The sequence below is a fragment of the Camelus dromedarius genome, chromosome 24 (assembly GCF_036321535.1).
Source record: "Camelus dromedarius isolate mCamDro1 chromosome 24, mCamDro1.pat, whole genome shotgun sequence".
Lineage (NCBI taxonomy): Eukaryota > Metazoa > Chordata > Mammalia > Artiodactyla > Camelidae > Camelus > Camelus dromedarius.
Window position 1 is genome coordinate 3,945,251 of NC_087459.1, and position 11,951 is coordinate 3,957,201.

Here is an 11,951-nt window from a genome sequence, read left to right on the forward strand (position 1 = left end):
TGGAGCGGCCGCCGGAGATGCCTGACGCTCTGTTCTGAGGAGCAGGCGGTGCGATGGAGCCAGCCAGGCCAAAGAAACAGAAGCAGCCAGAGCGTGAGGAAAAGCGGGTTTTGGGTCTGGTGTCGCTGCGCAGGGAGAACTGGGTTCCCACGACTGTGGAGGGACCACCCCCCAGAGATTCTGGCATTGCTCGGGTACCACTTGCTGGAGCAGCAGAAGGCCCTGCCCAAGGGGTCGGGGAGGCAGTGACCCCACAGGGAAGGGGTGCTGTGGCAGCCGCTGCACTTGCTGCTACCCCCAGCACCGCCTGAGCCCCAACTCGGCATCCCGCAGGATGCCGACTCCACCCAAGCTCTGGTTAATGATCCTCTCCACAATTCATCAACTTTTGGGTCTTGGTGCAATGCTTCCTTAAGACTATGTCACAAGAGTGCCAAGATTTAGATCTCTCAGCCATAAGGTCATCTTCCAGGGGCCCTGGCAGGGCAGCTCCGGGGGGTGGTCATCTCCATCTTCTAGAAGCTTCTTCCCTGTACTGCTTTCTGCCATATGATTATGATTATTTTCTCAACATTCCTTGCGTTGAAAAGGCTCGGAAGCCTACACCATACACTTCTTAAGGGCAGGGGCTGTGTTTGAGTTGTTTACGGCTATATTTGTAATATAAACTATAGTGTCTGTCACATAGTAGGCGCTCAAGAACTACTTCTCGACATAATGAAAGGTTTTATTGTGGTGGTGGTGATGGTAGTACTGGCGGTGGCAGTGAGGGTGAGGAACAAAGACTTTGGGGGTAGGGGTGATGGACTCAGAGGACCCGGCCTAGCCCATTGCTTTAAAAAAGCTTTTATAGAAACCAAATCTGTCTTTTCCCTCTGTAGCCAGCCTAGAAAAATCAATTGAAGGTGGATTTTGGAGGAAGGGTGATTGAAGCTGGAGGGAGAGGCTATTGAGGATTACCTCCAATCCTTAGGGGGACTGTTATGTCCATCCTGTCTGTCCTTCTTACTCCCCCAATTTGTGAGAAGGCCGCCCTCCCTTACCCACACCACCCAGTCTTTCGAACTCGGCCAGTGGGGAGCCCGGCGCTGTGCGCAAAGGAGGAGGGGGCGGATGGTTTGCTGTGCCGGGAGCCGCGGGAAGGGCGGCGGAGGGGACTCCTGGAGCACCGGGCGGGAAGAGGGAAACTGAGATCATGGTGTCGGGAGAGAGAGGGCTGGAGAGGAAAGGCAGAGGCCCAGCAAAGTAGGGAACAGCCGGGGGTTCGTGGAGAGTGAGGGGAGGGACAGGAGGGAGAAGGGGCTGGGGGAAAGTGAGGAGCGGGCGTGAGAGGGTGCGCTTGGGCTGGGAGTGGAGGGCTGAGGTAGCGTTCAGGCTGGGTTGGGGTCTGAGGGAGGAGTCCTTGCAGGTCCTAGCGCGCAGGTGAGGGGCTGAGGGGCGGAGCCAGGGTCGAAGGGAGGGATCGCGGTCCAGAGGCCGGGGTTCCGACTCGAAGCTCGCAGGCGCCGGGAGCGGGGCTGGGTTGGGTTCCGGCTCGGCGATGCGGGTGCACCTGGGCGCGCTGGCCGGCGCGGCGGCGCTGACCGGGGCGCTGAGCTTCGCGCTCCTGGCAGCCGCCATCGGCACGGACTTCTGGTACATCATTGACACCGAGCGGCTGGAGAGGAGCAGCCCCGGGGTGCAGGACCCGGCAGGGGCCGCCAACAGCAGCCAGCTCGAACCTCTGAGCTCGCACTCCGGTCTCTGGCGGACCTGCCGGGGTAAGGATGCACCCAGGGACCCGAGGCGCTGGCGGCCAACGACCCTCGCGTGGCGCACGGCTGGCCTGGAACCTGTTGCTTGGCGCGCACCCCTCCCCCAAGCCCCAGAGCGCAAAACTCGGTGTGTGCGGCGGGAGAGGAAGGTGGGCAGAGGGCTGGGGCTGCCGTCGCCCTTCCGAGAGGGGCTCTAGCTCCTCCGCGCCCGCCCTCCGGCGTGGACCATCCAGGGCGGGTGAGGGCGAAGCCGCGGGCCGGGGTCCGGACTCCGGGGCCCGCGCCAACCGATTCCTCTGTCCCATCCAGTCCAGAGCCCGTGCGCGCCGCTGATGAACCCCTTCTGGCAGGAGAACGTGACCGTCAGCGACTCGAGCCGACAACTTCTCAGTGAGTCCCGGGAGGGTGGGATGAGGGAGAATCCGGGGTTGGGCACCAGTTTTGGGAGCTTTTCTCCAAAGAGCAGGCCGGGGCACGGCGGCGGGAGCTGCCGGGGCAGCTTCTGACACCGGCGGGGGGGAAATGGGGCTAGGGGCATGGGGCGCGGCCCTCATGCTCCACCTGTAACGTTGTGTGGTTGGGGATTCATTCGACAAACGTTGATTGCAGGCTTTCTGCGGGTCAGGCACCGAGCAGGTTATGAAGCCCCAGGCCATGCGCTCAAGGGGCTGGCAGATGAGCTGGCGAGACCGAGGTGGATGCGCGCAGTAATATTTTAGAGTGACAAGCGGCACGAGGGAGCGTGGCTGGGAGGCCGAGGAGACACCTGAACCAGCCGAGGAGGTGACTGTTGAACAGATAGGTCTTATCCCACAGACCAGAAGGCACAGCCCCTGTCGGCCTTCTCTGCATCCTCAATGTTGAGGACAAGCGCTTGGCAGTAGCAGGGATGTAGTAAATATTTGTTGACTGCTTCAAGGGAGGCAACCAGGAGGCAGAGAATAGCCCCCTCTCCTCAGGGGCTCTGTGCCTGTTGTTCATGGCTGATTTCCCAGTGCCTGGCACAGTGCTTGGAACTCAGTAAAGGCGTGAGGACTGAATGTGAGAATGCAAACAGGCTGAATAAACATTGGAAGAAGGAGGGATAGAAAAGTAATAGTTGAAATCACTGAGGCTTGCAGTCGGCCAGATACAAAACTGAACACTTTCCATCTGTGTTTTCATTTAATCCTCATAGACTCCCTACAAAGTTATTGTCATCTCCATTTTAATCTTTGTTTTTCCATTGAGGAAATTGAGGCCCAGAGAGGTACCATAGAAAGAACCTGATGAGGAAATGAGGACTGAGTTCCACAGACCTTGAAAAGTGTGGGCAGTTTTTGATAGACTTACTGAGGCTTGGGCATGTGACTCGTAAGAATAAAGACAAGACCCCAGCATGGCCCAAAAAAGCTTCCAGGATCCCTTTCCAACTCCACTCTCCCCTTTGCTCCTTCCTCACCAACCATGCTGGCCTTGGGCCAGTTCCTGGAACGTGCCAAGTTTCTTCCCACCACAGGGACTTTGCACGTGTTATTCCCACCACCTGGAGTCTTCCTGTTCCCATTGTTCCAACTTGACTTGGTTAGCTCCTACTCATGGTACAGGTTGTGTGACATTTTTAGAGTTAAAGTCTGACTCTTTCGTTAGACCATGAACTCCATGAAGGCAGAGACCATATCCATATTGCCACTGCTGGATTCCCAGTATTTATCATAGAGCCTGGCAGAGGGGTCCACGAGCCAAGGTTTGCTGAGCAGGTGTGAGAGTGAATGCAAACTCTATTATTTAGAGGTGGAACTCAGTCCGTATTTGTTGATTGAATGTGTAAATGAATGAACCAGACCGTTTCTCTAAAGTCCAGTGGTATGTTGGGAAATATTAAACAACTGGCTCTCTGGGGGAGGGGAGAGTCTTGATTTGTGGCACTTGCCAATTTCTGTGGTGTATATATTCCTATTGTGGTCAATTTCAAGCTGGCAACATGATGTCAACTGACTCCCCAAATGCCTGAAAATGTAACAATTGACTCTGATACAGTCTAGCTCCAGCACACCTCTGTGTAAAGTTCCACTGAGGGAGATGTCCCCCAGACGCCTGCAACCTGAGGGGGTCGAGGAAAGGAAGCGGCCTCACAGACTCTGTCCTCAGCCCCAGGCTGCACCAGGAGGAACTTTGGGTGTTCTCGGAGCACTGCTTCAGGAATAATCAAGAATTTCTGTCCATGAAGTGAGGGAGATGGGGGTCAAATCCCAGCTCAGACCCTTACCAGGACCCTCTGTGATCCTGGGGTAGGCATCTTAACCTCTGAGCCTCAGTTTCCACATCTGTCAGTTTTTAAATTTATTTATTATTATTATTTGGGGTGTGGAAGGGAGGTAATTAGGTTTATTTATTTTTATTGGAGGCACTGGGGATCGAACCCAGGACCTTGTGCATGCTAGGCATACACTCTACTGGGCAATACCCTCCCCTTCCACATCTATCAGAATGAGACATAGAACCAGGAGGGGGTGTGGTCAAGAGTCCACAAGCTAGCTGGATGAAAAACTTGACCTTACCCAGGACCTCATCTAGTACCTGGTTGTCGTGGGATCTCTCTGTCTTATGAAGGAATAATTTGATATAAAAGTGCTAGATATGTAGTAAGTGCTCAATAAACACTAGTCCTCTTTACCATTCCTTCCAGCTTCTCTTAGATGTCATTACAGCTATGGTGTGCTGGCCCCTGGCTGGGCTGGGTGCTGGCATTCAGTCTAGGGTGAATTGGATGGTTAACTACAGTTGGCACTGGTCTGGACTCTTTGTGAAACTTGGTAATGCACCAACCCTGTGTGCTGCAGGATTCTGAGAAACAGGCAAAACTCACATTCACAGTCTGTTCGTCTGTTCACTCCTTGGATCCAGGTCTAACCCCCAGCTTCACCACCAACTAGATGTGTGGCCCTGGGCAAATTCCTGTACCTCTCTAAGCCTCAGTTCCCTCATGGGCAAAATGAAGGTAACTGTCATCTCCCTTCATAACGTTACTGCGAGGGTGAAATGGGAGAGCGTATTTAAAGAGCATCACACAGTGTCTGGCCCCTGCGTGTCATAAGTGTTAGCTGCTATTATTACCATTGTATCGTCCATGACAGACAGGAGGCTGCCCCTTCAGACTGCGTGCTTGCTGCAAATCACCCCTGGAGAGAACTTTCCCCCAGAATCTCTATCCCCAGGAAGAGTTTAGAATGTTGTCCAAGTTCTTTTATTATATGAAGATGTTTCATTCCTTTTAGAACCTGCTGCAGAGCCCAGAGAAGAGAGAGGCCAGTTGACAAGCAGCACGTTCTGCGAGTCAGCGTCCTAGACAAAGCTTTGCTGGGGGGGTGGGGTATAGGAAAACCCACTGATTCTCCTTCTAAGAAAACCCACACAGGCAGCTGACTTTAGTACCCAATAAAAATCTTACCTTGCTTGGATATTTTGTCTTCCTGATTAGCTCTGGGGATGTCATAGGTTTGGTTCCTTGGCTAGGGACTGGAATTAATTTTGCTGAGAGGCGGGGAATGGTCATCAAATTCAGCACAGTTTAGATAAAAGAGCCATAGTCTAGAACCAACCAGGCTAGCTGTATCAGCCAGGAGTGTCTTGGTGGCAAGTGACAGAAACTCAAATTATACTCGTTTTAACCAGAAAAGGAATTGCTGGTCCACTAACTGAAAAGCTCGAGCCTGCTGGGATCCAGAGAACTAAACTCAACTTCCTTCCTCTCCTTTCTGGGCTTTGCTTCTGTCTGGGTTCTGCATTCAGCCAAATCTCCTCCGGTCTTGGCAACCAAGCAGAACGAGCCTTTTGCCCAATAATTCTGCAAAACCTCCAGGCAGGTCTCTCACTGGGCCAGACTGGATCACATTCCCAGGTCTGAACCAATCACTGTGGCCAAGGGGATGCAATGTGCTGATTGGCCAGGCTGAGTCAAGTGCCTCTTGTAGCACGTGTCCGGGGGGTGGGGTGGGGTGGGTCAGCCTCATCATAGATAAGGGCCCACTTCTCACCAGCCGTGGGACTTCTGGCCAGTCACCTGCTTCCATAAATGGGCTGTTTTGAGATGAAATGAGATCATATAAGCAGAGCACCCAGCATGGTACTACCTAAAGTTCTCCAGTTGTGGTCTCCTGCTCTAAGTCATATTGCCTCCCTGAGCCTCAGGCTTCTCATCCGTAAAACAGAGCTAATCACATTTGTTTGTGTACTTGGCACATACTTATTTCACTCCTGGCACTGGGCTAGCTGCCAGGGACAGATCGTGGTGAGACTGGTGGGGTCCCTGCCACATAGAACTTAGTGTCTAGTGCAGGAGGCAGATAATCAACACATGGACCAATGACTAAATAAGCAAAAAATGGCTTCAACTAGTAGTAAGTGTCACAAAGAGAATACAACAGGCATGTGATAAAAGGTGGTGGGGAAAACTTTCAACGGAGTGGTTGAAGGGCAGTAAACTGAGTCAGTGCTTAGAGAACAGGTGCTGTGTGCCGGACCCTGTCCTTCGCTCTTTACATGTTTCAACCCATTTAATCTTCAAAACAGTTCCATGATCCTCCTTACTTTTCAAACGAGGAAACCGAGGCACAGAGAGGTTAGGTAACTTAACAAGGTTCGCACAGTAACTGCTGGATTTGGGATTTGGACTCAGGCAGCTTCTACTCTTTTGGAGTGATGCTATACTGAGTGTAATTTCAGTAGAACGTGAGTGTGCTAAGATCAGAGGCCGTGGCAGTCCAGAGGAAAAGTTCCTAGCCTGTTTCTTGCATTCTGAGTCCCATTCTCCCACACTGCCTCCTTCAGTGTTTTATTTTTTTGTAAGAAGACTGTTATCAGGTCCATCTTGCTATGCAACAAGCCCCAGGCCTAAAAGCTGGATTTCTCCTCAGCGTGGATCATGGAACTACGTGTGACCCCTGCTCATCTCTGCAGGGGCAAGAGATGCAGGCGTGCTTCCTGATACCTTCTGCATTGGAGTCCTGGTACACCCCCTCTCCTCTTTTGGGAACACTGTCCTCCACCTCTCAGCCCTCATCTTACCTCCAGGTCTCAGCTGAGATCTCCCCCAGCCCTTCCTAACTTCTAGGCTGGGTTAAGCACCCCTAAACTTTGTCAGCTTTGTCAGTGGTTCTCTTCCAGCTCTGACACCTGACAGCTCATCAATCTTGAGCAACTGACGTAAGTACCCTGAACCTCAGTTTTCTCATCTGTGAAATGGGAATTAAAAACTCCTACCTGGTGGAGCCTCAGGTATTTGAGGACAAGAAAGGAAAAATTATTCTCACATTCAGTACTCATGACAGCTTGGCAAATCAGAGCCCATGGTCCAACTGACAGGTGAGGAAATGGGCTTTTAAGAGATAATGTTGTTTGCCTGGTAAGAGATGGAGTCAGGATTTGAAGCCAGGTCTTTGTAGAGTCCGGCTCTTTTCCATATCGCAACATCGCACCTTGGAGATCATGAAATAACTAAGATGCAGCCCCCATCCTCAAGGAAGCCATGTTCTGGTGACAACAGACTCCAAATTTTACAAAAATTGAAAAAGAAAAATCCACTTCCTTACCAGGCATAATAGGACTGAATAGCTCTGAGCATCTCCTGGAGTCTCAAAGTCACACTGAAAGATAATGACATTTCACCCTTTGGGAAAAAGTTCCCGAGACTTTCTTCTTTTGCCAGCGCTTCTGATGTTTCTGGAGAATGACACATCTCTGTTCTCTTTAAGAGCAGAACTATTACTTCACTCACCCACCCCGGGGCGTCCAGACCTCGTAAGCATTCCGGAAGCCTGGTTTTCCCATTGAGCTGTTCTTCAAACAGTGTGATAATGGAACATTCACAGTTTTCCTTGGCTTGAACATCTTGGCTTTTTTCTGGTTTGCTTCTCCTTGCAACAATGTATTTCTGAGTCAAAAAGATCTCCTGCACCTGGGTACCCATTTGCTCTTGATGAAACAATGACATGTCAACATTATCAATATTATTCATTCTATTCTGTAATCTTAGCTCTCAAGTGTTGAGCTCCTACTGTCTTGGACTGAAAGGCACCGCTCCCCAAAAGGTATGTCCACGTCCTAACCCTTGGTACCTGTGAATGGGACCTCACTTGGAAAAAGAGTCTTTGCAGATGTAATTGAGTTAAGGCTCTTGAGATGAGATCACTGAAGATTAACTCGTGGGCTTGAAATCCTACGACAGGTATCCTTGTAAGAAAAGGAGCATCACAGAGGACAGAAAAGAAGTTCATAAGAAGAGGGAGGTAGACACTGGAGCCAAGGAACGCCAGGGATTGCCAGCAATGCCCAGAAGCCGGAAGAAGGGAGGAAGGATCCTCCCCTAGAGCCTCTGGAGGCTCTAGGTTCTGCCGACACCGTGATTTTGAACTTAGGGCCTCCAGAACTGTGACAGAATAAATTCCTGCTGCTATTAAGACACCTAGTTTGCAGTAATTTGTCATGTCAGCTCTAGGAAATGAAAACCGCCACCTCATCTATAGAAGTGCCCCCTGCTCACCACCCAGCCCATTTTTCTGCATCATCACGCTCATTACCTTGGTGACACATGGTCTGGAATTATCCCCTTTGTTTCCTGCAGGTCTGTCTCCTGGACTGGACTGTGGTCTCCATGAGGGCAGAGACTTTGTCCCCGGCAGCGTCCCCAGGCCCTACGTGGCCTGTAGACATTTGTTTCTGAATGAGATGTGGCTGGAGATGGGGGGCACTTCCAAGTAGCGCAGAACGCGGAATCAATATTCGTGTCCCCAGACGGCAGTCCTGAAAATCAAAAAATAACAAAGACTAAGGCACATGAAAAAAAAGAAAACCCACCAAAACCCCCCAAAAAACTAAACCAAATTTCAGCAGGAGAGCTTACAACGCTCCCAGGGGGAGCCCCAGTTCTTGCCCAGACATTTAATTGAACGAGTACGTGGAGGCAGCCGGCAGCGTGTCTGGGGACCTCACGTGCGGGGCTGTCGGGCCCAACCAACTCCAGGAAACCTCATTAATTTCTAAATGAGAAATGATTTCATTTCTCAGCCATCGTCTGGGGGCAATGCCGTGCAGGGGACAGATCTTACCGAGCCAGGTTCCCACACCAGCTGCTGTGCGTCCTTGCCCAAGATTTTTCCTTAAGAAAGGAGGGAACGAAGGAGGGGAGGGAGGGAGGGAAGGAGGAAAGACAACTACAGGTCTTGTCCCCTGTAATCACATTTTGTGCTGCGACAGCCCTGGGAGGGAGATCAGCCTTGTTTCCTTGACTCGCCAAGGAAGAGACTTGAAGACAAGGACCCTTGTCCCTAATGAGGTCACATTCAGGGGTACCTGCTGGACGTGAATTTGGGAGCCACCTTTCAACCCACTACATCCCTCTGCTGTCTACTCTCAGTATAGCGACCAGGGCGACCTTTAGAAACTGAAGTTAAATCCTCTGATTCTTCTGCCCTAAACTGTCTGGTGGCCCCATCTCATTCAGAGAGACGTTCAGAATCTTCGCCCCCTCCCTTCTGCACGGCTGCCTCCCTCCCCTCCTTCAGGTCTTGCCTCGAATGTCACTTCCTCAGTGGAGCCACTGCTCTGGCCCCTCCCCTGCTTTATTCACTCCCCTCCTCATGTGTCTGTCACCGTCTCTCAACTCTGTCGTTTATTTGTTCGCTGCCTGACTCCACGCACTAGAACGTCAGCCCCACCAGGGCAGGAGTCTTGGCGGATCTGCCGCTGAATCCACCGAGCCGGGGACAGTGCCTGGCACAAAGCCCGCACTCCACACGCATGTGCTGAATGAATAAGCGAATGAGTGACAGTACCTCACAGGGTGCGTGAGAATTAAGTGAGATGATAGTTGCACAGCACAAAGCCTGGCACGGCTGAACCTCAATAACTGTTGTTATTTATTAATAACATTATCATTATCGGCATTAGTAGTAGCAGTAGTGTTAATTTCCCCCCCAGTATTTGGGTGCTGGCCCACAGGAGGTGCTCAGTGAATGTTTGCTGACTGACTGAAGGATGTTAGTAACCAGCTGTTCTCCTCTCTCCCCTAAGCCATGCACGGGACGTTCGTGATTCTGCTGCCACTCAGCCTGATCCTGATGGTTTTTGGGGGGATGACGGGGTTTCTGAGTTTCCTCCTGCGAGCTTCCCTCCTCCTCCTGCTCACGGGGACCCTCTTCCTCTTTGGAGGTAGGTGCCCACCCTGCACAGGGCCTGGGTTCCAGGAGGGGCTGCACACAAACACTCAGAAGGGAAGAGGGTGAGGGTACCATCACCTCTAGGGCTTGGTCCCCCCTCCCGTGACCTCACAGCTGGAAGCGATGAGTGCTTTCCAGCCCAGGGTCCCTGGGTCTGTGGTCCCAGGAGAGAAGCAGCGGGGTGAGAGCAGGTTCTGAGAATTGCCTTCATTATTTCACAAAAGAAGCTGTGTTGTGAGAGCTTCAGCATCAGGGCTGCGGGCTAGCAGGAGATCCTCACTCTCTCATGTGCCCCTGCCATCCTGAATTGAGTTTAATTGATTAAATGCTGTCCTGACACATGATTGATTAAAATCAGGCAATGGCTGGATTTCATAGATGGGATTCAGCACAAGGCTGGTCATTTTTTGAGATTAGCAGATTATGGGATTAGCAGAGTTAGCGATTAGCAGATACAAACTACTAGATATAAAGTAGATAAATAAGGTTCTACTCTATAACACAGGGAACTACATTCAATATCTTGTAATAACCTATAATGAAAAAAAAATTTAACTGAATCACTTTGCTAAACACCAGAAACTAATACAACATTGTAAATCAACTCTACTTCAATAAAATAAAAAAACCAAAAACAAAACAAAAACAAGAACAGTGATGACACATACACTCGGAGGGGAAAAAATAAAAGGAATGCCTGGAGGTGAGAATGCTCTGAGGCTCCATCTCCTCCAACCACCTGCTATTATTAGTATTGGCATTTATAATTCACTGAGTGACTCATTCTCCAAACAGCTTCTCCCCAGCAGAATTCTCCCTGATGGAGAAATTCTGTAATTTGTCACGAATCAGACTACAAGCACCTGATGTGTGGCGAGTGCCAATGAGGGGCTGAGACGTTCATTTAAATTAATTTAAGTTTAAATAGCCACGTGCGCCAGTGCCTATGGGACTGGATGGCGCATTTTAATTAAACACGGATGGAGACTCGCTGTGTGCTAGGTGCTGTTCTGGGTGCTGGCAAATCCAAGGTGAGCCCTTTGAGAACTCACAATTGGGGCAGACAGACATTTGTTAAGTTTGCTTGTTTCATAAATAAATGCAAAATTGCAACCCTGCCTGGGGCAGTGAGGGAGGGCTGGGCGGTGCTGTGAATCAACAGGGGTGTGCCCAGCTCCAGCGCTGGGATGCGGGGATGGATGGGAGTTACTGTGGTAGGAGGGGAGGAGGGTGCCCTGGGCAGAGGGACCAGCAGTGGGAGGGAGGGGTTTGATCTACTCTCCTCTGTCGCCCTTGCAGCCCTAGTGACCCTCGCTGGCATCAGCATCTACATCGCATATTCAGCTGCCGCCTTCCGGGAGGCGCTGTGTCTCCTGGAAGAGAAGGCCCTCCTGGACCAGGTGGACATCCGCTTTGGCTGGTCCCTGGCCCTGGGCTGGATCAGCTTCGTTGCCGAGTTGCTCACTGGGGCGGCCTTCCTGGTGGCAGCCCGCGTGCTGAGCCTGAGACGGAGGCAGGACCAGGCCATCTGAGCCTGGATGCCTGGTCGTGATGGGAGGGAGGGGCTTGGCCTGGGGGCCTCATGGACCCATCCAGGTGGGCTGTGGCCTCCTCTTGCACAAAGGCCACCACCTGAGAGCTGCTGTGGACTGAGCTCTCGGCCTGGCTGTCATCTCAGTGCTGCCTGGCGGGGTATGTGCTGAGTCCATGCACGTGTGCATCCGTGTGGGCTGGAGGAGGCCGAGGGAGTGCAGAATCCACGATAAAACAGAAACACCCTCTTCGTAATATACAGAACTTACCAACTGCAACCTCCCTGTGCCTCCTTCGGCTTCATTTCATCCTTACCTCTGCCCTTTGGATGAGCTCCTCTTCTTTGTTAAGGAAATGGAGGACCAGAGAGGTTAGGTACATTTTGAAAAGACACACAGCAAGCTAGTGGCATAATCTTGGCACTCTCTCCAAGATCAGCACTCTCTCCTTTATCACAGCTTTTCTGAGC

General features: G+C 51.5%; 1 protein-coding gene across 2 annotated transcripts; it reads left to right on the forward strand.

Annotated features, from left to right (window-relative positions):
* The first annotated feature begins 1,540 nt into the window (after window positions 1-1,540).
* On the forward strand, window positions 1,541-11,481 carry TMEM114 (transmembrane protein 114). 2 transcript variants are annotated; one of them, XM_031433197.2, is made up of 4 exons: window positions 1,541-1,760; window positions 2,064-2,144; window positions 9,804-9,941; window positions 11,249-11,481. In XM_031433197.2, exons 1-4 carry the CDS (start codon window positions 1,541-1,543, stop codon window positions 11,479-11,481), a joined length of 672 nt encoding a protein of 223 aa, XP_031289057.1. The 2 variants fall into 2 exon arrangements, with proteins under 2 accessions (XP_031289057.1, XP_031289058.1); XM_031433198.2 differs by lacking the exon at window positions 9,804-9,941.
* The last annotated feature ends 470 nt before the right edge of the window (window positions 11,482-11,951 follow it).

Bases quoted from the DNA above. Each gene is read 5' to 3' on its own strand.
- TMEM114 (XM_031433197.2), top strand. From the start codon at position 1,541: ATGCGGGTGCACCTGGGCGCGCTGGCCGGCGCGGCGGCGCTGACCGGG. The intron at 2,145-9,803 runs GTGAGTCCCGGG...CTCTCCCCTAAG, and splicing joins CTCGAGCCGACAACTTCTCA to CCATGCACGGGACGTTCGTG. The intron at 9,942-11,248 runs GTAGGTGCCCAC...TCGCCCTTGCAG, and splicing joins GACCCTCTTCCTCTTTGGAG to CCCTAGTGACCCTCGCTGGC.